At 49.7% G+C, this 24,292-nt stretch overlaps 1 protein-coding gene across 3 annotated transcripts in view; it reads right to left on the reverse strand.

Annotated features, from left to right (window-relative positions):
- LOC117049143 (sodium-dependent lysophosphatidylcholine symporter 1-like) overlaps positions 1 to 15,750 on the reverse strand; it is a 43,969-nt gene extending 28,219 nt beyond the window's left edge. Inside the window, exons 1-5 of one of the 3 annotated variants that reach the window (XM_033153832.1) lie at positions 15,014 to 15,750; positions 5,442 to 5,561; positions 3,880 to 4,004; positions 1,494 to 1,541; positions 390 to 468 (exon numbers count right to left, since the gene is read on the reverse strand). In XM_033153832.1, coding sequence (XP_033009723.1) covers positions 390 to 468; positions 1,494 to 1,541; positions 3,880 to 4,004; positions 5,442 to 5,561; positions 15,014 to 15,029 — 388 coding nt within the window. In that variant the 5' untranslated portion in view covers positions 15,030 to 15,750. Of the gene's footprint in view, positions 1 to 389; positions 469 to 1,408; positions 1,542 to 3,879; positions 4,005 to 5,441; positions 5,562 to 15,013 lie in introns of all 3 variants that reach the window. The other 2 variants (XM_033153830.1, XM_033153831.1) reach the window with 2 other exon arrangements.
- Between the last annotated feature and the right edge of the window lie 8,542 nt (positions 15,751 to 24,292).

A 24,292-nucleotide genomic window follows, 5' to 3' on the forward strand; every position in this document is an offset into this window, starting at 1 on the left:
AATAATAATAATAATAATAATAATTTATTTATTCCCCGCCCATCTGGCTGGGTTTCCCAGACACTCTGGGCAGCTTTCAACCAAATATTAATTTTTTCCCCCAACCGAATATTAAAAACAGTACAGAATCAAGCATTAAAAACTTCCCTAAACAGGGGTGCCTTCAGTTAACTTTTAAAAGTAAAATAGTTGCTTATTGGCTTGACATCTGCTGGGAGGGTGTTCCACAGGGCAGGTGCCACCACCGAGAAGGCCCTCTGCCTGGTTCCCTGTAGCTTTGCTTCTCACAGTGAGGGAACCGCCAGAAGGCCCTCAGCGCTGGACCTCAGTGTCCGGACTGGACGATGGGGGTGGAGACGATCAATGGGGATCTCTGCCAAGAGACTTACTGTAGGCGGTCGCAGAGTCGCGGTCCATCTGACTCCCTCCTAGGAACATGGTCAGCGAGGAATAAGGGACGTGGTAGCACTAAAAGGAGGTAAAGGAGGGAATCTGTCAGGATGGAGATGGCCAGGCAGTGTCTCTTCCTGCAATAATCTCCAGACTGTTGCATTGTTGCGTCTTCAGCAAACCGTAGCGCCGCATAATGCTCACCCGCGCTTCCATTCGCCCCACAACTTTCCCCCAGCAAAATCTCTGGTTTGGTGCTGAATCGGAACAAACGGCAATCAGGTCTCCCACAGATTGCTGTTTGTTCCAACTGAGCACCAAAGAGCAGGATCTCCGGGGGGGGGGGGGCTGGAGTCGCAGGGCAAAGGCAAAAGCACTCGGATCCGAGCCTTGAAAGAAAGGGGCAAGCAGGATTGCGGACGAGCCCTTAGTGTATGTGGGGCGCTTCAGTGTTTTTGAAGCGCTTCACATTCATTATATTGTGGTCAACAACCCTGCAGGGTAGGCCAGATACATTTTGCAGATACTGACTGCAGGTGGGATGAGAGATTGCCTGAGGCCACCTGATCAATGAATAGCAGAGGCAAGAGTCAAAACTGAAACTTCCTGATTTGCAGTTTGATCTCACAGCTGTTCTGATGATCCCGTGCTCCTCCCTTGGCTTCCCCAGGCCCTGACCAGGTTAAAACCTGCTCGGTTTAAACAGTTAGCAGCTAATTATAGATCCTCCAAGCATCCTTTGGGTCCCCAAATCCTCATTTAAAACTCCCCGCTGTGATGTGTGTGTGTGTGTGTGGGTAGGTGTGTGTGTGGGGGTGTGTGTGTGGGTGTGTATGGGTGTGTATGTGTGGGTGGGGGTGGGGGTGTCTTTTACCCTCCTGGTCTACAAAGCCCACCTTGAACTCCAAGACGTGCCATGTCTATATATAAACCTCAGCATCAATAAATACATGAATGGCTAAAGGGAACATTCATTCATTCATTCATTCATCCATCCGTCCCACACGCAAGCGCTTACACTCATGCAGGTCTGGAAGAGGCAGTACATGACCAAATACCAAAAGAACTTCAGTGACACAGAGAGGGAATCTGAGGGGACGAACCAGAGCATGGTGTAGAACAAAACCCCGAATGGCGTGGAGCAGACGACCCTGCAAGGAGAACAAGAGAGTGTAAGGACCGGAATTAAGATTGCCAGAAGAAATATCAACAACCTCAGATATGCTGATGACACAACCTTGATGGCAGAAAGTGAGGAGGAATTAAAGAACCTTTTAATGAGGGGGAAAGAGGAGAGTGCAAAATATGGTCTGAAGCTCAACATAAAAAAAAACTAAGATCATGGCCACTGGTCCCATCACCTCCTGGCAAATAGAAGGGGAAGAAATGGAGGCAGGCAGTGAGAGATTTTACTTTCTTGGGCTCCATGATCACTGCAGATGGTGACAGCAGTCACAAAATTAAAAGACGCCTGCTTCTTGGGAGGAAAGCAATGACAAACCTAGACAGCATCTTAAAAAGCAAAGACATCACCTTGCCGACAAAGGTCCGTATAGTTAAAGCTATGGTTTTCCCAGTAGTAATGTATGGAAGTGAGTGCTGGACCATAAAGAGGACTGATCGCCAAAGAATTGATGCTTTTGAATTATGGTGCTGGAGGAGACTCTTGAGAGTCCCATGGACTGCAAGAAGATCAAACTTATCCATCCTTAAAGAAATCAGCCCTGAGTGCTCACTGGAAGGGCAGATCCTGAAGTTGAGGCTCCAGTACTTTGGCCACCTCATGAGAAGAGAAGACTCCCTGGAAAAGACCCTGATGTTGGGAAAGATGGAGGGCACAAGGAGAAGGGGACGACAGAGGATGAGATGGTTGGACAGTATTCTCGAAGCGACTAGCATGAGTTTGGCCAAACTGTGGGAGGCCGTGAAAGATAGGCGTGCCTGGCATGCTCTGGTCCATGGGGTCACGAAGAGTCGGACACAACTGAACGACTGAACAACAACAAAGGACCGCCTTGCAGGGCTGTCGTTGCTAAGAGCAGCCGGCCAGATGCCAGCAGCGGAGGGGGGCATTGCAGTGACTGTGCCCCCCATCTGGTGCTCAGAGGTAGACTATCCCTGTATCTGGAGGTTCCACTGCAATGGGGAATTCCTCCCGATTATTGGAAGAGTGGGCAGTGGCGGGCTGGATGCCCAAGGTGGAAGTCTTTGTTTACTAGAAGGCAGGAGTCCAACAGGTGGAGCTCCCTCTAAGAAAGCTGCATAACCAGGATGTGAAACCAGGGGTCTGGTCGCTGGCGCAGTATGTTAAGTCAAGGCTCTGGCCACAAGGAAGGCCACACCAGGAACATGCCAGTATCCATCCCTGAAGGTTCAGCTTCAACTGGTTCAAAAGGGGGGGGGGGACAGGAAAAACTCACAAAGCCTTCGGCCAACCGCCTCCCTCTTCCCCTTTTAGATCTCTGAGGTTGAAGATATAAAGGGGGAAGAGCGGAGACCTGTAAGACCTGCCAAATTTGCCCCGTGGAGCTAAAAAGGTCCCGTGCCCTTGTCTTAAGGGAAGGGCTGGAGCTCAGCTGCAGAGCATCTTGTCAGAAGGTCCCAGGCTCTTTCTGCATCATTTCTAAGTAGGACTGGGAGAGATCCCTGTCCGGAACCCCAGGAAACTGCTGCCAGTCAGTGTAGAAAATACTGGTGGAGATGGGCCTCGGTATAAGGCAGCTTTCCATGCTAGTGTCTGAGGCGTGTGCAAGCAGCGGTTTTGGTTCTTTGGGCTCAAAGAACCACAGACTCGTAGAGCTGGAAGGGACCCTGAGGGTCATCTGGTCCAACCCCCTGCAATTCAGGAATATTTTGCCCAGTGTGGGACTTGAACCCACAACCCTGCGATTCAGAGTCTCATGCTCTATGGACTGAGCTATCCCGAGGATTACATGCTTCCCATCGCTGGGGGTTGGACTACATGGCATGGGCGTACCCAGGGGGGCAGCTGCCCCCCCAGAAGCAGTTGGCCACTCTGCGTGTGTGTGTGTGTGTGTGTGTGTGTGTGTGTGTGTTGCGCCGGCTGTTTCCCCCTCCCTCATGCCGACAAAGAGCTGGCGTGTCTATCAGAGACCGGATCCTAGCCTGCACCCTGCTTGGTCAAATGGGGATGCAGGCTGAGACTTGGGCAGTGTCAGGGGGCGAATTCATCGTTGCAAGGGAGCTTGGCAAACTGAGTTCCCTTGCATGGTGAGTAGTTCCTTTGCGAGGACTGAGGATCCTGGGAAACTGAGTTTTTCAGCCCATTGGGGCTTTCTGTTTGGGGGGGGAGTTTTTCTGTTTTTTGAAGCTGTTTTTGCTTTTGAACCTGAACGACCATGGCTTGCCCCCCCTCCCCCAGTTTTGATCCTGGGTACGCCCCTGCTACACGGTCTTTTTCTTGCCCCTTGATCTTTCCTGCAAAACACCAACAGATCCACCCAGTTGCCCCCTTTCCCTCTCACTCACCAGGGGATCAGTTTGCCCCAACTCCGGCGGGGGCTTCTGCTGACCAGGAATCCGATGGCGGGGTCGGCTACAGCATCCCAGGCTTTCCCCAGGAAAAGGATCAGCGAAGCATGGAAAGGCTCCAGCTAGATCAAGGCAAAGGGGGAGACTGAATCTGTTAGGCAGTGTGGAAAGACCTGGAGCATCAACCCCAACAACATTTTGAAACTGAATAACAACAACAACAACAACAACAACAACAACAACAACAACAACAACAACAACAACAACAACAATAATAATAATATATTTATACCCCACCCACCTGGCTGGGTTTCCCGAGCAACTCTGGGTGGCTTCCAACAAAATATTAAAATACAGTAGCCCATCAAACATTAAAAGCTTCCCTAAACAGGGCTGCCTTCAGCTGTCTTCAGATATTCAGTGTCCCAGCGCCGACACTTCGGAACTCCCTGCCTATTGACATCAGGTAGGCTCCTTCCCTCTTTTCAGCACCTATTAAAAACACTTTTTTTGTTGCTTAGGCAGGCCTCCCCAGATATCTAGAATGTTTAGTTTATAGTTGAATTTTTGAATATTGTAATTGCTTTTACTAATAATTCTGCTGTTTTGTTATTTCTGTACACAGTTTTGATGTTTTCTGCATCACGCCAGCCTGTCACCCCTCCTCGCTGGCCCGCCCCTCGCCTCTGTCTGGGCCAAGCAAGTCAGCCGCCGCCACGCCACATGCCGCGCGATCGGCTTTGGAGGCGCCGATCGCGAGGGCGGGGTCCCGTCCCAAGTGTCACACCCCCCAGGGCGCTGCCCGGGGCGTCCCACCCGCCCCCTGGTGACCTGGAAACTGCAATTAATGTAGAATGCAGCAGCTAGAGTGACTGGGAGTCTCTGCCGAGACCATATAATATCGGTCCTGAAAGACCTATATTGGCTCCCAGGACGTTTCCGAGCACAATTCAAATTGTTGGTGCTGACCTTTAAAGGCCTAAATGGCCACGGCCAGTATTCCTGAAGGAGCATCTCCACCCCCATCGTCCAGCCTGGACACCGAGGTCCAGCTCCGAGGGCCTTCTGGCAGTTCCCTCACTGCGAGAAGCGAAATTACAGGGAACCAGCCTTCTTGGTAGTGGCACCTGCCCTGTGGAACACCCTCCCACCAGATGTCAAGGAAATAAACAACTATTGGACTTTTAGAAGACATCTGAAGGCAGCCCTGTTTAGGGAAGTTTTTAATGTTTGATGAATCATTGTATTTTAGTATTCTGCTGGAAGCTGCCCAGATGGGTAGGGTATAAATAATATATCATCATCATCATCATCATCATCATATTAAGAAAACATTTCATCTCCCTGCAAACAAACCAGGGGTGGATCTGTACACAGGAAAAAAATGCTATAAATAAGTCAGAAATTAAATCGTTATAACGAAAGAAAGAAAAAACCCTATGGAAAAATGCTATGGAAAAGTTTTGTGCTGTCTGGCGCCATCTGGTGTTGCATGTTTATAACTCATTCAAATCGCCGTTTTTTGACTAATGTAGCCGAGTCCCAGGATGAAGGCTCACCTGCACGACATCCAGCAAGAAGATCTGGAGGAAAAACCCGACTGCGTTTCCTGTGAGTTGGTAGGGGGCGCCTCCAAGCGCATAGCAAACTTTCCGGTGGAGAGGCAAGGCTGGTTTCACCTGGAAACGAGATGCTGACAGGTGAGGAGAGCACCTCTTGAACACACCCACACCCCGCAGAGGTAGCAAACCCTGCCTTCTCAAATGCAAATATAAGAAAATGTTAAAGAGCAGCCCTGGTGGATCAGAAGGTGTTCTCTTTGGCCAGCATCCGGCAGTGGTGAACTGGATGCCTCTGGGAAATTCAGAAGGGGGTGAGGGGAGCATCACACCCAGTGGCATAGGGAGGTGGGGGCGATGGGGACGGGGCGCCCCGGGTTCCAGGGGAGGGGGGTGACACTTGGTGCGCCCCACCCTGCCCAAGCCCCACCGGTGGGCCCCGAGCAAGCTGTGCAGCGAGGCAGCCTTGCCCGCAGCCTGCTCACAAACCTGCTTGGTGGTCTGTGAGCTAGATGCAGAGCAAAGCCCCTCTGCCCCATGGCCTGCCTGGAGCGGCGCGGCACTCATGTGCTGCGCGCAATGCATGCCCCGCGTGTCGTGCACAGCAACGCATATTGTACGCGTGGCGCATGCGTCGCTGTGTACGGCGCACGGTGCGTGCGTGCTGCGCCACTCCATAGCGGCGCCGGTGGGCGGGCCCCAGACGGGCTGCGGGTGGAGCAGCCTTGCTCCGCAGCTTGCTCGGGGCCCGCCCGCCGGGGCCGCTATGGAGCGGCGTGGCATGCATGCGCCATGTGCCGTACATGCCAGTGCATGCCTGTGCGTGGTACGCATGTCGCATGCGTCGCTGCGTACAACGCACAACGCATGCGTTGCTACATACAACACACAGCGTGTGCGTTGTACGCAGCTATGCTGCGCATGCACGCTGCCGCCGGGCCCCTGGGTTTGCCGCCCCGGGTGACCAAGCGGCTTCCTCCGCCACTGATCCCACCCCTGTCGAAGTGGCGCACTCAAGGGAGGACTTTGGGGCAAAGGTCAAGCGCCCCGCTCTGCACACTTCTTCAGATACACACTGGAATAGACTGAAATAGAAATAGACTGGAAAGAGAAGTTGCTGAATTGCAACTTATTACCAAGCTTAAAACCATGGAGAGACCTGGTCAGAATAGACACATTGGATTCTTATCTCATTATACACGACAAAGCTATCTTTAGTCATCTCACCCCTTGCTTTTTCCTGTAAGACCAATTGCAGTCGTTAACAGTCATCAACAGGTTTTCCACGCCTATCAGCCAATCCCCCATTCCCACCACCCTTCTGAGTAATATCTCTCCCCACCCTCTCACTATATATAAGGGTCTGGTGACTTCTGTTTCAGTGTATCTGAAGAAGTGTGCATGCACACGAAAGCTCATACCAAGAACAAACTTAGTTGGTCTCTAAGGTGTTTGGCCAAACTGCGGGAGGCAGTGAAGGATAGGCGTGCCTGGCGTGCTCTGGTCCATGGGGTCACGAAGAGTCGGACACGACTGAACGACTGAACAACAACAACAAGGTGCTACTGGAAGGAATTTTTAAATTTTGTTTTGATCCCTTCGGCAGTTTCTCTAGCACTCTCTAATCTGGCTGGCATCCAGCCCTATATTCAAACAGCAGGGAGTTTCCACAGTGCAAAATACTATCAGGTTGCCTTGATCCCACTGTGTGTGGGGGGTGTCACTGCCTGCCCTGCAAATTGCACCACGGGAGGATGTTAAATTCCTCTCTAAACACAAACTTCTTAGTGTGTTGACCAAGGAGTTGCTATGTTCATCTTATGCAAGATCAGGAGTTTGGCACACCCAGAGAAAGCTCTCTCTCTCTCTCTTTCTCTCCTGACTGCTGCCTCTTCCTTTGACACCAAGTGGAGTTTTGGCACTTCCTGATAGGGCTAAAGTACAATTTCTGAACAGGGAGGGTGTCGAACTGACATGACCTCTCTCAAGTCGTGACAACATCCGAAGTCCAGAGTCTGGCAGGTGTTCAAAAGAGGCGATGGAAGTTTTTTTGCGGTGGATACTGATAAGGAAAATTCCAGCCGCCACCTTCCCCACCGCGCAGCCTCCTCGCGGGACTCCCGCGCTGCCAAATGCGGGACCTGGAAGCCTCTTTCTTCTCTTTGCCCCCCCCCCCCCGACGATGAGCGGGTACCCCACACACACATATAAGTCACACAAGCACCACATAAAACCCTCGAGATAAAGGGTTCCCCAAAAATCCCATTCTGCGTTCCGAAAAGCCCCTGGAAAAGCGCTTCTGTCAAACAGCGCTCCGCTCACCCTCCATTTTCTCAATGAACGGGAAACCCACCAATCAGGAGCATGCATTCAGCTCAGCCTGCAAAATGGAACGTCCAGCTCAGCTACTATGATTCAATCATCACCTTCACGCTTCAGTGCACGCTAAGTGGGTTTTGACAGGCTCCCTGCTGGGAGAACAATGGAATCGAAACCAAAATGTAACCAGTTGGGGAAACTATTAATTATAACTTGCAACAATGTATCAAATGGACAATTTAGACGCTGGGTGGCCCGTTTTTGACAGCTCGAAATGTTTATTATTGTAAAAATCCACAACTCCTGAACGCAGTGTCCGATTTGCCTGGTTCAAGTGTCTATCTGCTCCTTATAAAATAACCTTTCTAACCCCTCGGTTCCCGACATCCTCCGATCATCGGAAGTATATTATTTCGATATTGCACTATTTTTGGACTCTCAACTCAGCAGCTTTCATAATCCCTTAGGCGGCGAGTCACGTCCTCATCCAGCTGCAGGAGGAAATGCACCCCTCCCGATAATCCAGTCAAGCACCCGTCCATCAGTTACCATGGCAGCAGACATCCTCCTAGGAGCGTTCTATTGTCCTGACGCAGAGGAAACCTTCAATGTGTATTACACCCACCCTAGATCCATTCACCAGTTCCTGCCATCCTTCCTGATATGCAAAACTTGTTTTTCCCCTATGTAAATTTTACTGTAACCTCCTCTCTCCCCTCCCCATCTCTGACGTTTCTGTGATGTATTTCGCTGTGTATTCTGGGCAATGGCGGGAAGTTTTAAAAGTCCGGGACACCCTTTGTTCGGGGTTCGGATCCTCCTGAACCTTGTTGCGCAATAAACTCCTTTGCTTTTGCTCCAATCTCCGGCTGGTCTCCATTGCCTCCGCAGCGAACCACGGGCTTCCTCCGTAGGACCGGGAGCTGAGCCTTCTCGACCCGGTAATTTCCGTAACAATAACAAAGAACCAGGAGAGAATATGTGGTTGAGGAAAGCAAGCTTACTCAAGGACTCTTCAATCACCTTTCTTGACCTCAATTTCCCAGCTGTAAATTGGGCATAATCACAACTTTCCAGGCAGCAGTGGGTTGTTGGTGTGTGTGTGTGAGAGAGAGAAGACAAGAAAGAGAAAACAGGACCTCAAATGTTTCAAGATCCCACGCACACAAAGAATAGAATATTGCGCTCAGAAAGCATATTTCTTTAAAAAGAAAGTAAAAGCAAGATTCTAGTCCTTTTTGAGTTACCACTTCGAACTGAAAGCCCACCCAAGCTGCTGCTGTTTGAGGGCAGGGTACAATCACATAACAACAAAATCAGGTTGTGCAATCATAGTGAATTGGGAGCTCTTGCACAACAAACCCACTTCCCCAAAAAGATCAGATTTATTTATTTATTTATTTATTTTAAAAAAATTAATAAATCACAGGAAAATGTAGTGCAAAGTGGGATCACACTTGCTTTGACAACACCTTCTTGCTTTCCTGCAAAAAAATAATAATCAGAGGGAATGCTTATTCAACAGCCAATGCCATCTTATCTTGCGGGGGGGTGTGTGTCAGGATGATGGCTTTCTCAGTGGAACCGCTTACTCCTGAGTAGACTCACTGAAGTTTGGGAATTTTAATCCGAGGTGAACATGGCAAAAATGGGCGCAGGGCAGTCTTTATTCTGGATTAATTAACCCAGGATACTTTTGGGATGCGGGTGGCGCTGTGGGTTAAACCACAGAGCCTAGGGCTTGCTGATCAGAAGGTGAGCGGTTCGAATCCCCGCAATGGGGTGAGCTCCCGTTGCTTGGTCCCTGCTCCTGCCCACCTAGCGGTTTGAAAGCACGTCAAAAGTGCAAGTAGATAAATAGGTACCACTCCGGCAGGAAGGTAAATGGCGTTTCCGTGCGCTGCTCTGGTTCGCCAGTAGCGGCTTAGTCATGCTGGCCACATGACCCGGAAGCTGTACGCCGGCTCCCTCGGCCAGTAACATGAGATGAGTGCCGCAACCCCAGAGTCAGACCCTAATAAATCTATTTAAATTGTTATTATTAAGGTAATGATTATTTTTCTCCTTCCTAAGTACAACAGAAAAGTTGTCCAAATACGAATGATTAACCTATTAAACTGGGGATAAAAAAAAACTAATATGAAAAGTTGTTATTCTAAAAATCTTCATCTACTTGCATATTAAAGTTATACCAGCAATAATTAGTCTTTATGTAGAAAACTGTGATTTAAATCAAGCCTTACTGACTAGTGATTTAAATCGTGGTTTAAATCAAATCCACCCTGGACAGGACTGGACCTAATGGTCAGGGGTCCCTTTACCTTTACTTTTGCCAATGTCTCCACCTGTTCTTAATTCTTGCTCTGCCCTATCATGGCATGCAGCCCACAACCCAGGCTGGAGAGATCCTTGAGATCCTGGAGAGAGCCAGTGTGGTGTAGTGGTTAAGAGTGGTAGACTCCTAATCTGGGGAACCGGGTTCGTGTCTCCCCTCCTCCACATGCAGCTGCTGGGTGACCTTGGGCTAGTCACACTTCTTTGAAGTCTCTCAGCCCCACTCACCTCACAGAGTGTTTGTTGTGGGGGAGGAAGGGAAAGGAGAATGTTAGCCGCTTTGAGACTCCTTTGGGTAGTAAAAAGCGGGATATCAAATCCAAACTCTTCTTCTTCTTCTTCTTGTTCAGATCCCACCTCCCCAAGTCAAGAACTGTAGTGTGGAAACTTCCCTCAGCCTATAACCTCCCTTGCAGGGGTGTTGTGAAAGGAAACAGATATATATGCCAACCTCAGCTCCTTGGACTGGAGGGATAATAGCAGCATAAACAGGGGCGGGGAGGAGAAACTTCACATGCTTCTTGCGATGGATCGGGTGTCAGCAGCTGGAAAGTGGCTGCAGATAATTTTAGACGCACATATTTTCACAGAGGGCTGCGGAATAGAACAGCCCTTTTGTGCCTGCAGTTCAGTTGCTGTTGTTGTCAAATGTCTATATTGCCCTTCATCCGAGGATCACAGGGAGTTTTACAATATAAGAACAGAATAATACATAACACAGCAAAAAACCAAAAGACCCAGCACTAAGAAGGCTCCCTTCAAAGTGGTCCTGCTATCTGAAGTATGGGGGGTTGTGACTCCAACATCCAGTTCTTCCTTACCTATTGTGAGACACCCTAAATATTTTGGACTACAACTCCCATCAGCATCAGCCATGTGATGCTGTGGTTAGCTGGAGCCTGGCTCTGCTGGCAGGGGCTGATGGCAGTTGTAGTCCCAAAACATCCAGAGAGCTCCAGAGGTTGGTTCCTCCATCCAGAGTCTTCTCAGTGGTGGCCCCCCCAAACCTCAGGAACCCTGTGGGACGGAAGGGAGGGCACTGACCGGGAAGGACCACGTGGCACCTTCCTTTAACAGCCTCTTGGTTCCAAAGAGCTTTTAACTGACTGACTGAGGCTCGTAGCTGGACACTGCCTTTTGGTCCTCATCTTGGTTACCTATCAGGGCCAGCCCACCCGTGAGGCAAGGCAAGGCGACTGCCTCAGGTGGCAGGATCTATAGGGGCAGGATCTATAAGGGCAGCATATCTGGCGTCCAAGGAATGCAGTACCGGCTGCAGCTGCAGTAACAGCAATGGCTGCAGCACACGCCTTGGAGGCTGAATCTGTCACCTCGGCAGCCCCCCACCCCACCTCAACAGCAGCAGCCTCTCAGGAAATAGAGGACGCTACCAGTCTCCTAGGTGACGCGGGTGGCGCTGTGGGTGAAACCACAGAGCCTAGGGCTTGTCGATCAGAAGGTCGGTGGTTCGAATCCCTGCGACGGAGTAAGCTCCCATTGCTCGGTCCCTGCTCCTGCCAACCTAGCAGTTCGAAAGCACGTCAAAGTGCAAGTAGATAAATAGGTACCGCTCCGGCAGGAAGGTAAATGGCAGTTCCATGCGCATAGTCATGCTGGCCACATGACCCGGATGCAGGACCAGTGCTAGGGCTTCTGGTGCCCTAGGCGAGACCAATCTTCTGGCGCCCCCCTGCCAAAGCCTGCTTTAGCGGGAGGTGGGGGGGTGGAGAGGCAAGCAGCGGTTTCTCCATTGTAGCAGAGAAGCCGCTGCTCGCCCATCCTGCCCCCTGCCCCCCACCAAAGCCTGCTTTAGCGTGAGCCGGGGGGTGGTGTAGGGGGCAAGCAGCACCTCTCCGCTACAGCGGAGAAGCTGCTGCTAGCCTGTCCCGCACCCCCGCCCAAGCCTGTCCAGCGCCCCCTCCATTTTGGCGCCCTAGGCAATTGCCTAGTTTGCCTAAATGGACGCGCCGGCCCTGCTCGGAAGCTGTCTGAGGAGAAACGTCAGCTCCCTCAGCCAATAGAGATGAACGCCACAACCCCAGAGTCATCCGCGACTGGACCTAATAGTCAGGGGTCCCTTTACTTTTACCTTACCAGTCTCCTGCCACCCCAACGAGGATATTGAAAGGGCTGGCTTCTGGGGCCTCCAGGGTTTTGCCCCCCCCCAGCGTGATTCAGAGCAGAGACACCACCTCTCCGAATGGCCTTTGATTCCTACTTCAAGTGTCAGGTGAGGCTGATTTGATCTATTCCTCCCTGGTTCCTGATGTACATCTCCACTCACCCCGTGTTCCCTGGTGGGAGGACGTGTCATTTTGGCGATCGCCTCCGGTGCCCAAATTTCTTGGACTGACCCTGTTACCCTTTTATTACCCTTTTCTTCCCTGTCCCAATGGCAGGAAGTAATTAGTCCAATCGGAGGCACCCTCGCTGGGGTAACGGAAGACACATTTCTGGAAGGAACGAGTGCCGTGATTCGTTGCGGCAACAAGAGAAGCCGATGATGACACAGCCAGGGACCTGGGCACATCCATTAATGCTTTACCAAACTTCACCTACTTGGCTGGCACCCTGAAGTTCCCCTGGGCGCTTGTCCAAGCAGGGCACAGGCCGTGGCACCCGGGAAGGGCTTGGCCAGCTCTTTGCTTCCATGCACTGTCTGAGAGCAACATCGCTTGCTTCTGGCATCGCTCATCCCCTAGTATTGTGGCAGCGCACATGTATTTTGTTCCAGAGTCAATAGAGTGCTTGTTCCCACCCCCCACCCCCCATAGTCCTCGCTCAATCTAGAACTGCTGCGTATTTTTAGTCCATGAAAAGCGCTTCTTGAGAAACGGGTTTCATTTCGAAAATAAAAGCTCGTTGCAGATTGAGCCTTCTGACGGTGGATGCAGGAAAGCAGAGCCTTGTGGTGCACATGGAATCTTGGAGGTGTAGGGAGCAAGGTGGGGCCAGCAGGCATTAGGCCCAGCTGGTCCAGCATCCTGTCCTCACAGTGATCAACAACTTGCACATTATTGGAAGCTCCAAAGCAGTCCTACCACGATGCACAGGGTCGGGATGGCCTCAGGTAGCAGATTCACGGCAGAGAGGGCAGGGCAGTGGGAAGGTGATAAAGTAGGAGGGAGGAACCTCAGGCCTCTCTACCTGGCCTTCAGTGCTTTCTCCAGGCTGCACCTATCACCAGGCTATTTTGCACCCTAAAGGTAAAGGTAAAGGGACCCCTGACTGTTAGGTCCAGTTGCAGACGACTCTGGGGTTGCGGTGCTCATCTCGCTTTACTGGCCGAGGGAGCCGGCGTACAGCTTCTGGGTCATGTGGCCAGCATGACTAACCTGCTTCTGGCGAACCAGAGCAGCACATGGAAACACCATTTACTGTATATACTTGAGTATAAGCCTAGTTTTTCAGCATATTTTTTGTGCTGAAAAAGCTGCCCTCGGCTTATACTCGAGTGAGGCGGGCGGTGGGGGGGCGGTGAGAAAGAAGCCCTTTCTCTCCGCTCGTGCCGCCACCCGCTCTCCCCAGTCAACCATTCCTTAAGAAGTGTACAAGAATGGCAGTTCTTTACTCTCCCCAGGCAGCTTGTTCCATTCCTGAACTGCTCACATAAATGCAAACTTGGCAAAGGAGGAAGAGGAAGGAGCAGCCCAAAGGGCTGCTTTCGGGCTGCTCGTTCCTCCCACTCCTCCACAGCGGCAAAGGTGAACCGGCTTATACTTGAGTCAATAAGCTTTCCCAGGTTTTTGTACGAAAATTAGGTGCCTCAGTTTATATTCGGGTCGGCTTATACTTGGGTATATACGGTACCTTGCCGCCGGAGCGGTACCTATTTATCTACTTGCACTTTGACGTGCTTTCGAACTGCTAGGTTGGCAGGAGCAGGGAATGAGCAACGGGAGCTCACCCCGTCGCGGGGATTCAAACTGCCAACCTTCCAATTGCAAAACCCTACGCTCTGTGGTTTAACCCACAGTGCCACCCGCGTCCCCATTTTTACACCCTAGGCACGGCTAACTACTTGCAACCCACCCCCAAAATTGCTAACTTCAATTTCTCAGAAGCAGCTGTCTTGTAGGGAGAGAAAACATGAAAAGCACAAAACTTGAAAGCGCAAAATTTATTTTAGAGTGCAAGAAGAAGTATAACGCAACAATCTTTGAGCACCTTCCTCAAATACAAAAGAACATGCTTGAGGACACAAACAATTTTGAATAATCTTGTGAATTGCGATGTTAAATGTTTCCATTTTGTGCAGATCACAATCTCAATCTGTGTGCCTTTTCCTTGGCAAATTTTGTCACCCGCTCCTTCGGATCAAGCGCAGGCGGCTTGGGCACATGCTCAGCTGATGTATTTGCCAAGCCGACTAGTTCCCCTGGCAACATTCTTAAACGTAAGACAGTTCTGGTTACAGGTAAGTAGCCGTGTTGGTCTGCCATAGTCAAAAATTAGTTGCAACTAATTACCAAACTTAAAACCATGGAGAGTCCTGGTCTGAACAAAGACACTGGGTTCTTACCTCATTATACACCTCACCCCTTGCTTTTTCCTTTAGGACTAATTTCAGTCGTTAACAGTCATCAACAGGTTTATTTTTTATTTTGTTTCAACTTAAAAGGTGAAACTAATATATGAGATAGACCCATGACATGCAAAGCGAGATATATCAAGCCTTTATTTGTTATAATTGTGATGATTATGGCATACAGCTGATGAGAACCCCAAATTAACAATTTCAACTTTGGGGTTTTCATCAGCTGTATGCCATAATCATCACAATTATAACAAATAAAGGCTTGACATATCTCGCTTTGCATGTCATGAGTCTATCTCATATATTAAACTCCAGTAGCTAATGAAAACAATTGCTTACATAAATGAACTTTCCCACGATATTCTAATTTTCCGAGTTTCACCTGTATATGTCTGCATCCCCTTGCCTAGTCTCTCGCGTTTTACTTTTCATAGCCCGCGGAATTAAAAAGAGAATTGCAACCGCGCATGGGTAAATTCTGCTCCTGGCCGCTTCCTCCTTGCAAAAGGATCTCTCCGTGCCGCCTCTGCAAGTCAAGCGCCACCCTCCCCGGCTGCCTGGCTTAGACTTTTGGCAGGCAAACGGCCCGGGAGCGCCTCCCACCCCTTTTAAATGCTCAAATATAGAAACCCTCTTGGAACCGACTGTGAGTGCGCTCAGCCAGCCTCGCAGCTCACCGCGGAGTCACGCACAAAAAAAGCCACCTCTCGCCGCCCTCTCCAAATTGGTCAAGCTGCTAGTCCTGGCTGAGGCCACTGCCTGCCCCCTTCGCCCTCCTCTCCGGCTTACCCGGCTGGGCTGCGCGTCCTTCCCAGGCTCTGCACCCTTCGGAGTTAACCCTTCCCGTGCCGGTTCGCCCTGGCCTTCTCCCTGAAGCATGGCTCGCATAGTTATATGACCATCACCTCTCGAGCCTCCGCGCGCAAATACGCACAGGGCAGCCGGAGAGGGAGGGAGGAGCGCAGGAGGGGGGCGAGCGGGATAGTCCCCTCCAGGAAGCAAGCGGACGCAAATCATGCTTCTTCCTCCCCGGGGGCGCGGACGGGAGGCGGACGCGCGCCTGGCCCTGAAACCGACACCAACACCAGGGCTCTCGCCAGCAAGGGGTGGGGTCACCGGGAGCCTCTGACAGGCGCCGAGGCGCAGCGGAAAGGGGTGGATGAAGGCTGTCCGGTGTGGGACGGGCAGTGGTCCGGCTAGGAGCCGCCTGCCTGCCTGCTTCGCTTCCTTGCAAAAAGTCTAAGGTGTCATAAATAAAATGCAAAGGCACATGCAGAAGTGCGTAAACCGCATGTCTGAAATAGTACAGAGGGCAATACAGCAGGGAGGTTTGGCTCCTAGAGGCCCCCCCCCCCCCTCAGGTCATGGTAGCAGGAAATTCCTGGAAGGTCGCCCCTCTGCAAACCGGTTTGACAAGTGTCTGTTGCCTGGCCAAGCTGACCTGTCAAATGAGCACAAATCTATGTTTGAATGATGCAGGCCTTTGGCTTCAGAGGAGGAGTTTGGATTTGATATCCCGCTTTATCACTACCTGAAGGAGTCTCAAAGCTGCTAACAATCTCCTTTTCCCTTCCTCCCCCACAACAAACACTCTGTGAGGTGAGTGGGGCTGAGAGACTTCAGAGAAGTGTGACTAGCCCAAGGTCACCCAGCAGCTGCATGTGGAGGAGCGGAGACACGAACCCGGTTCCCCAGATTACGAGTCTACCGCTCTTAACCACTACACCACACTGGCTCTCACTATTTCCAAACGATGTCTCAGACAGGCCAGGTAGGGCAATTCTCAGGTGTAGTCAGGCATCTTGATAGACGGACTTGTAAAGACGTGGGAGAAACATGAGCATGAACTGATTTACATGCACAACCCGTTTGGTGGTGTATCTGTGACATTTCGTAACTTGCTTTTGTTCTAGCCTGTCGCAACAGATAAGCAACGAAGATAAAAACAGCTATAGCATTGCTCCTGATCGGGCCTCAGTGGAGATTTAGGCTGTAAAAGCCAACCTGAGTTTTCTTAGAACAGCTTGGACATCTCCAAAAGGCTTGCAAGTTGAATCAAGGAAATGGACCAGCGCCCGCACAGGAAACTGACCCAGAGAAAGGAGCGTGTCCGAGGAAACTGATCAGAGGAAAGGAGAGGCGTTGGGGCTTTCCATTGTTTTGCACTGTTCAGCACACATGCCGATGCCGCTGTTTGTCTCTTGGACGGAAGTTGTTTGTGCGCCCTCTGCACAATTGGCTCCTGGATCTCTGGCTAGGAACACACACACACACCCCCCCCCCCACTTAGGGGAGGCCACCTATCCTTCACTGCCTCTCGCAGTTTGGCCAAACTCATGCCAGTCGCTTCGAGAACACTGTCCAACCATCTCATCCTCTGTCGTCCCCTTTTCCTTGTGCCCTCCATCTTTCCTCCATCTTTCCCCAATGTGTGTTGCATGCCCTTTAAATGTGTGCCTGGCCAGGAAAAGCTGAGAAAAGCAGAGAGGTTGGTGGAGGAGGCCTTCATTATTTTAGAAACCTTGATCTTATTATAAACAGAGCACATAGAGGAACACGACAAGCGAGAGATAGGAGATGTGCTTATTCCATTCTTATCCAACTCTGTCTCCAAGAAACTCAAGGAAGCATTCAGATGTCTGCCTGCAAGACAGTTTTCCCTCCCAATACCCTTGTGAAGTAGTAGGAAAGTGATTGGCCAAACTCAGCCTTTCCCCCAAAGCAGGCTGTTTCCAGATGTTCCTATCTGCCTCTGCTGTAGTCAGGCACATCTGGATGCCACCTGAAAGTCATCCAGTGTGAGCTAGGTGGCTGAAGCCCAAAGTACCGTATATACTCGAGTATAAGTCGACCTAAATATAAGCCGAGGCACCTAATTTCCCTACAAAAATGTGGGAAAGCGTATTGACTCAAGTATAAACCGGTTCACCTTTGCCACTGTGGTAGAGGAGGAACGAGCAGCCCAAAGCAGCCCTTTGGGCTGCTCCTTCCTCTTCCTCCTTTGCCGCTGTGGAGCTCACCCCGTCGCAGGGTTTCGAACCGCCATTCTTCTGATCAGCAAGCCCTGGGGCTCTGTGGTTTAACTCACAGCGCAATGTTCCCTTGTGTTATACAGAGAAGGCTGGGATCCTGTCCTGTTTAAGCAGGAGCCAGGGAAAGTGAGCACCTGTGGGGTTTTAATACTTCCTTGATAGGCTTTCTGCCTTCTGGGGTCTAAAGTTTGCATTTATGTGAGCAGTTCAGGAATGGAACAAGCTGCCTGGGGAGAGTAAAGAACCGCTGTTCTTGTACACTACTTAAGGAATGGTTGACTTGAGTATAAGCCGAGGGCAGTTTTTAAAGCACAAAAAGTGTGCTGAAAAACTAGGCTTATACTCAAGTATATATGGTACATGTTATGTGGTTGAATGTTGGCACATTCCCTTTAAACTTTTCTCAATGAACTGTGGGGAATGACCTTGCCTAACTGGTTTTTATTGGCAGCCGGTTAGTCTCTCCAGCGTCAACTGGATCTTCTGACAGTTGTTAAAGGATGCCAAGCAAATCTTTGCTTTGCAACGGTCTTTTAAAAACCACATCAGTGGAGCAGAGGGAGTTTCACAAAGCAGCCCACATGGGCAGTTGCCCACTTCAGCTCTGAATCCTTCCTTCTGCCCCCTACCCTATAAAAAGCATGATTCAGAACAGCAGTTTGCAAGGCACACCATTGTTGGCATCCATCTGTCTCGGGAGACAATGCAGGAGTGCACCTTTGGGGGTGAAGTCAAACTGTTGGGAAGTCGCAGCACCTGCTGTGGCTGCAGAGGCCGATAAAGGAGAGACATGTATTGTTGCAACCGGGGCGGATGAAGGCGTCTGGTTGTGCTGCTGCAGATGCACCAAGGCGTTTCTTCTCTCTGCGCTCCCAGCGGTCATTTCTCCTGTGGTCACTACTATGGATACACAACCTGACTGCCTCCAAGGGTTTCCCACATGGCAGGGTTGATGTTGCCAGCATTCATGGCACATTTGCAGGTACCCTTGTTGTGAAGAGTTGGACAGTATGGACATAGGTGCTACTGGAAGGAATTTTTATTTTATTTTGTTTTATACCAAAAGAAGAGAGCCTGCTGGATCAGGCCAATGGCAATGGCCCATCTAGTCATAGAATCATAGAATCAGAGTTTGAAGAGACCCCAAGGGCCATCCAGTCCAATCCCCTGCCAAGCAGGAAACACCATCAAAGCATTCCTGACAGATGGCTGTCAAGCCTCTGCTTAAAGACCTCCAAAGAAGGAGACTCCACCACACTCCTTGGCAGCAAATTCCACTGTCGAACAGCTCTTACTGTCAGGAAGTTCTTCCTAATGTTTAGGTGGAATCTTCTTTCTTGTAGTTTGAATCCATTGCCCTGTGTCCGCTTCTCTGGAGCAGCAGCAAACAACCTTTCTCCCTCCTCTATATGACATCCTTTGATATATTTGAACATGGCTATCATATCACCCCTTAACCTTCTCTTCTCCAGGCTAAACATACCCAGCTCCCTAAGCCGTTCCTCATAAGGCATCGTTTCCAGGCCTTGGACCATTTTGGTTGCCCTCCTCTGGACACCTTCCAGCTTGTCAGCATCCTTCTTGAACTGTGGTGCCCAGAACTGGACACAGTATTCCAGGTGAGGTCTGACCAGAGCGGAATACAGTGGTACTATTACTTCCCTTGATCTAGATGCTATACTCCTATTGATGCAGCCCAGAATTGCATTGGCTTTTTTAGCTGCTGCATCACACTGTTGACTCATGTCAAGTTTATGGTCTACCAAGACTCCTAGATCCTTTTCACATGTACTGCTCTCAAGCCAGGTGTCACCCATCCTGTATTTGTGCCTTTCATTATTTTTTTTGCCCAAGTGTAGTACTTTGCATTTCTCCCTGTCCAGCATCCTGTTCTCACCCTGGCCAGCCAGATATCCATTATGGGAAATGCACAAGCAGGATCTTAGCCCAAGAGCAACTTTCCCCTGCTGTGGTTTCCAGCAACTGGTATACAGAAGCATACCAACAGTGGAGGCAGAGCAGAGCCATCCTGGCTAGGAGCCATCCATAGCCCTCTCCTCCTCCAGGAATTTGTCCCACCCTCTTCTAAAGGCATCCAAGTTGGTGACCATCACTGTCTCTTCTGGAGGGGGGCGAGCTCCATAGTTTACATGCTGCACAAAAACCCCAATTTGGGGACTGTGTCCCTCCCTACACACACACACCTTACTGCCCTGACAGCATCACTGATTCAGAGATTCAGCCGCTACTTTGGAGAAAAAGGCCCGTCTCCACTCTATCAGGGGTTAATCCGAACAAAATCGAAAATTCTTTCTAGTAGCACCTTAGAGACCAACTGAGTTTGTTCCTGGTATGAGCTTTCGTGTGCATGCACACTTCTTCAGATAATCCGATTATTGTTTTTCAAATCCCCATCTTGCAAGGTGAGTCATAAAAGCTCCCTGATTATAGTGCCGGAGGCTGAGTCAGCAAGCCTTTGTATTCCTGGCTCAGTTTTGTTCTGCATGACTAACAGGACGCCCACCCGCTCCATCTCTGCATCCAAGATGACTCCCACCCGCCCCGCAGAGAGAGGGTGGTCTGCCCTGCCCTGCCTTCTCCAATGTGGTGCCCAGCAGATGCTCGCTCTGGAGTCTGGACTATGATTCCCATGGGTCACAACCATTGCCCAAAGCATCTGGAGGTAGGAGAAGTGCCAGTCCCTCTGCCAGGCTGCCCACCCTGCCATCCACCTCCCGAGGAACTAGAATCCTAGAGTTGGAAGAGACCACCAGGGCCATCCAGTCCAATCCCCTGCCAAGCAGGAAACACCATCAAAGCATTCCTGACAGATGGCTGTCAAGCCTCCGCTTAAAGACCTCCAAACAAGGAGACTCCACCACACTCCTTGGCAGCAAATTCCACTGTCGAACAGCTCTCACTGTCAGGAAGTTCTTCCTAATGTTTAGGCGGAATCTTCTTTCTTATAGTTTGAATCCATTGCCCCGTGTCCGCTTCTCTGGAGTAGCAGAAGACAACCTTTCTCCCTCCTCTATATGACATCTTTTTATATATTTGAACATGGCTATCATATCACCCCTTAACCTTCTCTTCTCCAGGCTAAACATACCCAGCTCCCTAACCCGTTCACAATACTACCTTCACAATACCTGCTTCTGCCAGCAATTCAAGATGATCTCACCGGAAATGGGTGCCAATACCAGCACTACATCTCTGTCCCGGGAAGGGGGGGGTAGCAGGGCAGGTGGGGCGCTCTGGGGTATCCACCTTCCTCCCCTTTCCCAATTAACCTCTGTCTCCAAAGTTAGTTGAATGACATGCTCTCAGCAACTGTGGTTAGTGCTTAATGTGCCCGTCTTAATATTGACACCACCAGGATCATCCTCATGACATCACGAGGGGCCACCCCTAGGTCTCAGGTTTAGGCCCTGAAATATCAGTGTCCGGGATGATCCTGACCTGGCGGCCCTACTCACAAACCCTCCCAGCTAATAATTCAGAGGTTGCCAGGAATTATATCTCTGAGTCATGGGGACAGAAGGAGCTGCCTTGTGCTGGTCTATCTAGCGCAGCGCTACTCTGACTGGCAGCAGTTCTCCAGGGTTCCAGGAACATCAAGGGATGCAGGGGTGTTTCCCAATTCTGGAGGAGATTCATGTCACCAGCGAAGGGAACCACCACTGAGAAGGCCCTGGCATGGGTCAGGACCAGCCAAGCAGCACCCAACAACAGGGTCTCCCTTGAGTAAGGTAGAGCCCAAGATTGTTCAGAGAATCCGAGCCACAAGCCCTGCTCCTTCAACTGCTTTGCCCCTTCACTTTTTTTAAAAATAAATTTTTATTAAGAAAGTTTAAAATCCATACAAATTATCAAACAATCCAATCCAGTACATTTTTTTCCCTATCCCCCTCCCCTCCCCCCTCCAGGACGTTCCCCCAGCTCCCTCAACTGTTTAGTTAATTCAATATTGTTCCTGCATGTTATACAATTTAAAATATTATTTTCCTGTTGTTCAAATTCAGAATCTGTTAATAAAACTTGTGTATGTTTATTCAAATCCTGCCAGTGAATCTAAGACTCTCTGTTGTTTTTTTCAAGTAGTTTGTATAAAATTCCCATTCTTCCTTGAAGTCCCGATTGTCCCTTTCATGCAATTTATTTGTTAGTTTTGCCAGTTCCACGTAGCTCATCATTTTTTCTTGCCATTGTTCCTTCATTGGTATTTCTTCCTTCTTCCGTCCTTGTGCTAGCAAAACTCTCGCCGCAGTTGTAGCATACATAAATTAAGTTCTTTATTTTCTTTGGTATATCTTGTCCTAAAATCCCTAATAGAAAAGCTTCTGTCTGCCCCTTCACTCTTTCACGGGTCAAGGAAAATGCCTTTAAACATCCCGATATGTTTTGCCAACACCAGAGGATCAGCGGCAGGACAATCACAAGTAGTTTTTGGGTTCTGAGATCTGCAGGGGAGGGTCTTCTCTCCGTCCAAGCACCCGCACATGCCCACTCGCTGGGGACACAAGAGAGGGCCTTCTCGGTGGTAGCTGCTCCCAGACAACATTAGAATTTCCTCCCTAGAGAAGCCAGACTGGCTCCCTCCTCGTTGCCCCTTTAATGAAAAGGCTGGGGCTGTGCTGTTTTTATTGTAAAAGGTGAAGGTAAAGGGACCCCTGACCATTAGGTCCAGTCGTCTCCGACTCTGGGGTTGCGGCGCTCATCTCGTGTTACTGACCGAGGGAGCCGGCGTCCAGCTTCCGGGTCATGTGGCCAGCATGACTAAGCCGCTTCTGGCGAACCAGAGCAGCGCACGGAAACGGCGTTTACCTTCCCGCCAGAGCGGTACCTATTTATCTACTTGCACTTGACGTGCTTTCGAACTGCTAGGTGGGCAGGAGCAGGGACCGAGCAACGGGAGCTCACCCCGTCACAGGGATTCGAACCGCTGACCTTCTGATCAGCAAGCCCTAGGCTCTGTGGTTTAACCCACAGCGCCACCTGCGTCCCTTTTTTTATTGTACTTACACGCATATGATATGTATATGTATATCTATATCTGTTTAACTCTACTAATGTTTAAATGGTTTTTAATCATTGTTTTCTCCACCCTTATGCTTTTAGCTGTTCTTATTTAATCTGTAAACAGCTTTGAGTCCCCGTCAAGGAAAATGGAGGGGTATTAATGAATATATAAATAAATGAATATATAAATAATAACTCAGGCAGTACCAGGGAAGGCCCAGGACCCAGAAATCTACAATTATTCCTAAGAATAGGGTGGGCTATGAAAACACACATCGCAGGTGCCATGAAAATCCATCCTATACAGCTTTACTTGGAAGTGAATCCCACTAACGGGGCTTATATTAAAATGTGAGCTATTTATTTAGTTATATTATATTATATTAAAATGTGAGCTATATATTTAGTTATTTAGTTATATATTTTGCAGTTATTGTATAAGGTATAGCAAGTCTTGTTTTATTATTAAGGGAAGCGATATACAGACAATTGGAAGTCAATTTTTAATTGTTATTTATAATTCTTTGCTTTTTCCCGTGTGTTTTGTTTTTTCGTATATTATTTTTTGTGGATTACTATGTCTAGATTATATGCTTTTTGGGTTTTTTTTGTTTTTTTTATATGTTTCTATTGGTTGATTTGATATGGTTGTATTTTATAAGTTTGAAATTAAATAAAGCTATTTTAAAATCCAAAAGAAAAAAAGAAAAAAGAATAGGGTGGGCTATGAAAACACACATCGCAGGTGCCATGAAAATCCACCCTATGCAGCTTTACTTGGAAGTGAATCCCACTAACGGGGCTTACTCCAAAGTAAGTGCACGGGATCTTAACCATTCACTATCCCATCTCTTGTGCAATTTGATAGGATGTACAAAAAAGAAAAAGGAACAAGATGTTCCTCCCTTGCCTAATTTCAATATTTATCGGAGCTGGAGCCAAGGATGTCTTGCAGTTAGGGGAGGAGAAGGGATTAACACACACACACACACACACACACACACACACACACACACACACACACACACAGCTTCCAAGGTAGCTCATGGCTCAAGAATGCAGCAGTGGAATTGAACCGGTGAAGGATTAATTAAACAGTTTCGCTGAGGCCGTTGAGAGGCAGGGAAGACGCCAGCTAGCTGAGGTTGTGATGCCAACCGAAACAGCCCAAGCCCACGAGATGCTGGCATTCTTTGCATTCAATTTTGAAAAAGCCGGTTAGTACCTGCCGAGCTGCACTCATCCAAAACAGTTAAAAACACACACAAAAAAAAACCTCACAGCCGTTCCATGTGGCTACACGCTACCCCAATCTCTGGGTGGTGAGAAGTTTCAACGGGTCGTGTACTTTCCCAGGGCTCAGTTTCCTTGGACTGAAGGTAAGCAGAGACTGCGGTGTCTTTAGGCTATATGGCTTCATGTGCCCACATACGCCACCTGAGCATAGGGTGGAGGGGCTCGCCAGGGCCGTCTTTAGCAGATACGGTGCCGGGGTGCAAATATCCACCCAGCGCCCCCAAATTACCACGGATAGTGTTGGGGTGGCCGTAGCTGCGCACTGGCAGCCATAGGGGGCCCCCCAACTCTCCCCCATGCCGCTGTGCAGGGAG

The sequence above is a fragment of the Lacerta agilis genome, chromosome 6 (assembly GCF_009819535.1).
Source record: "Lacerta agilis isolate rLacAgi1 chromosome 6, rLacAgi1.pri, whole genome shotgun sequence".
Classification (NCBI taxonomy): Eukaryota; Metazoa; Chordata; class Lepidosauria; order Squamata; family Lacertidae; genus Lacerta; species Lacerta agilis.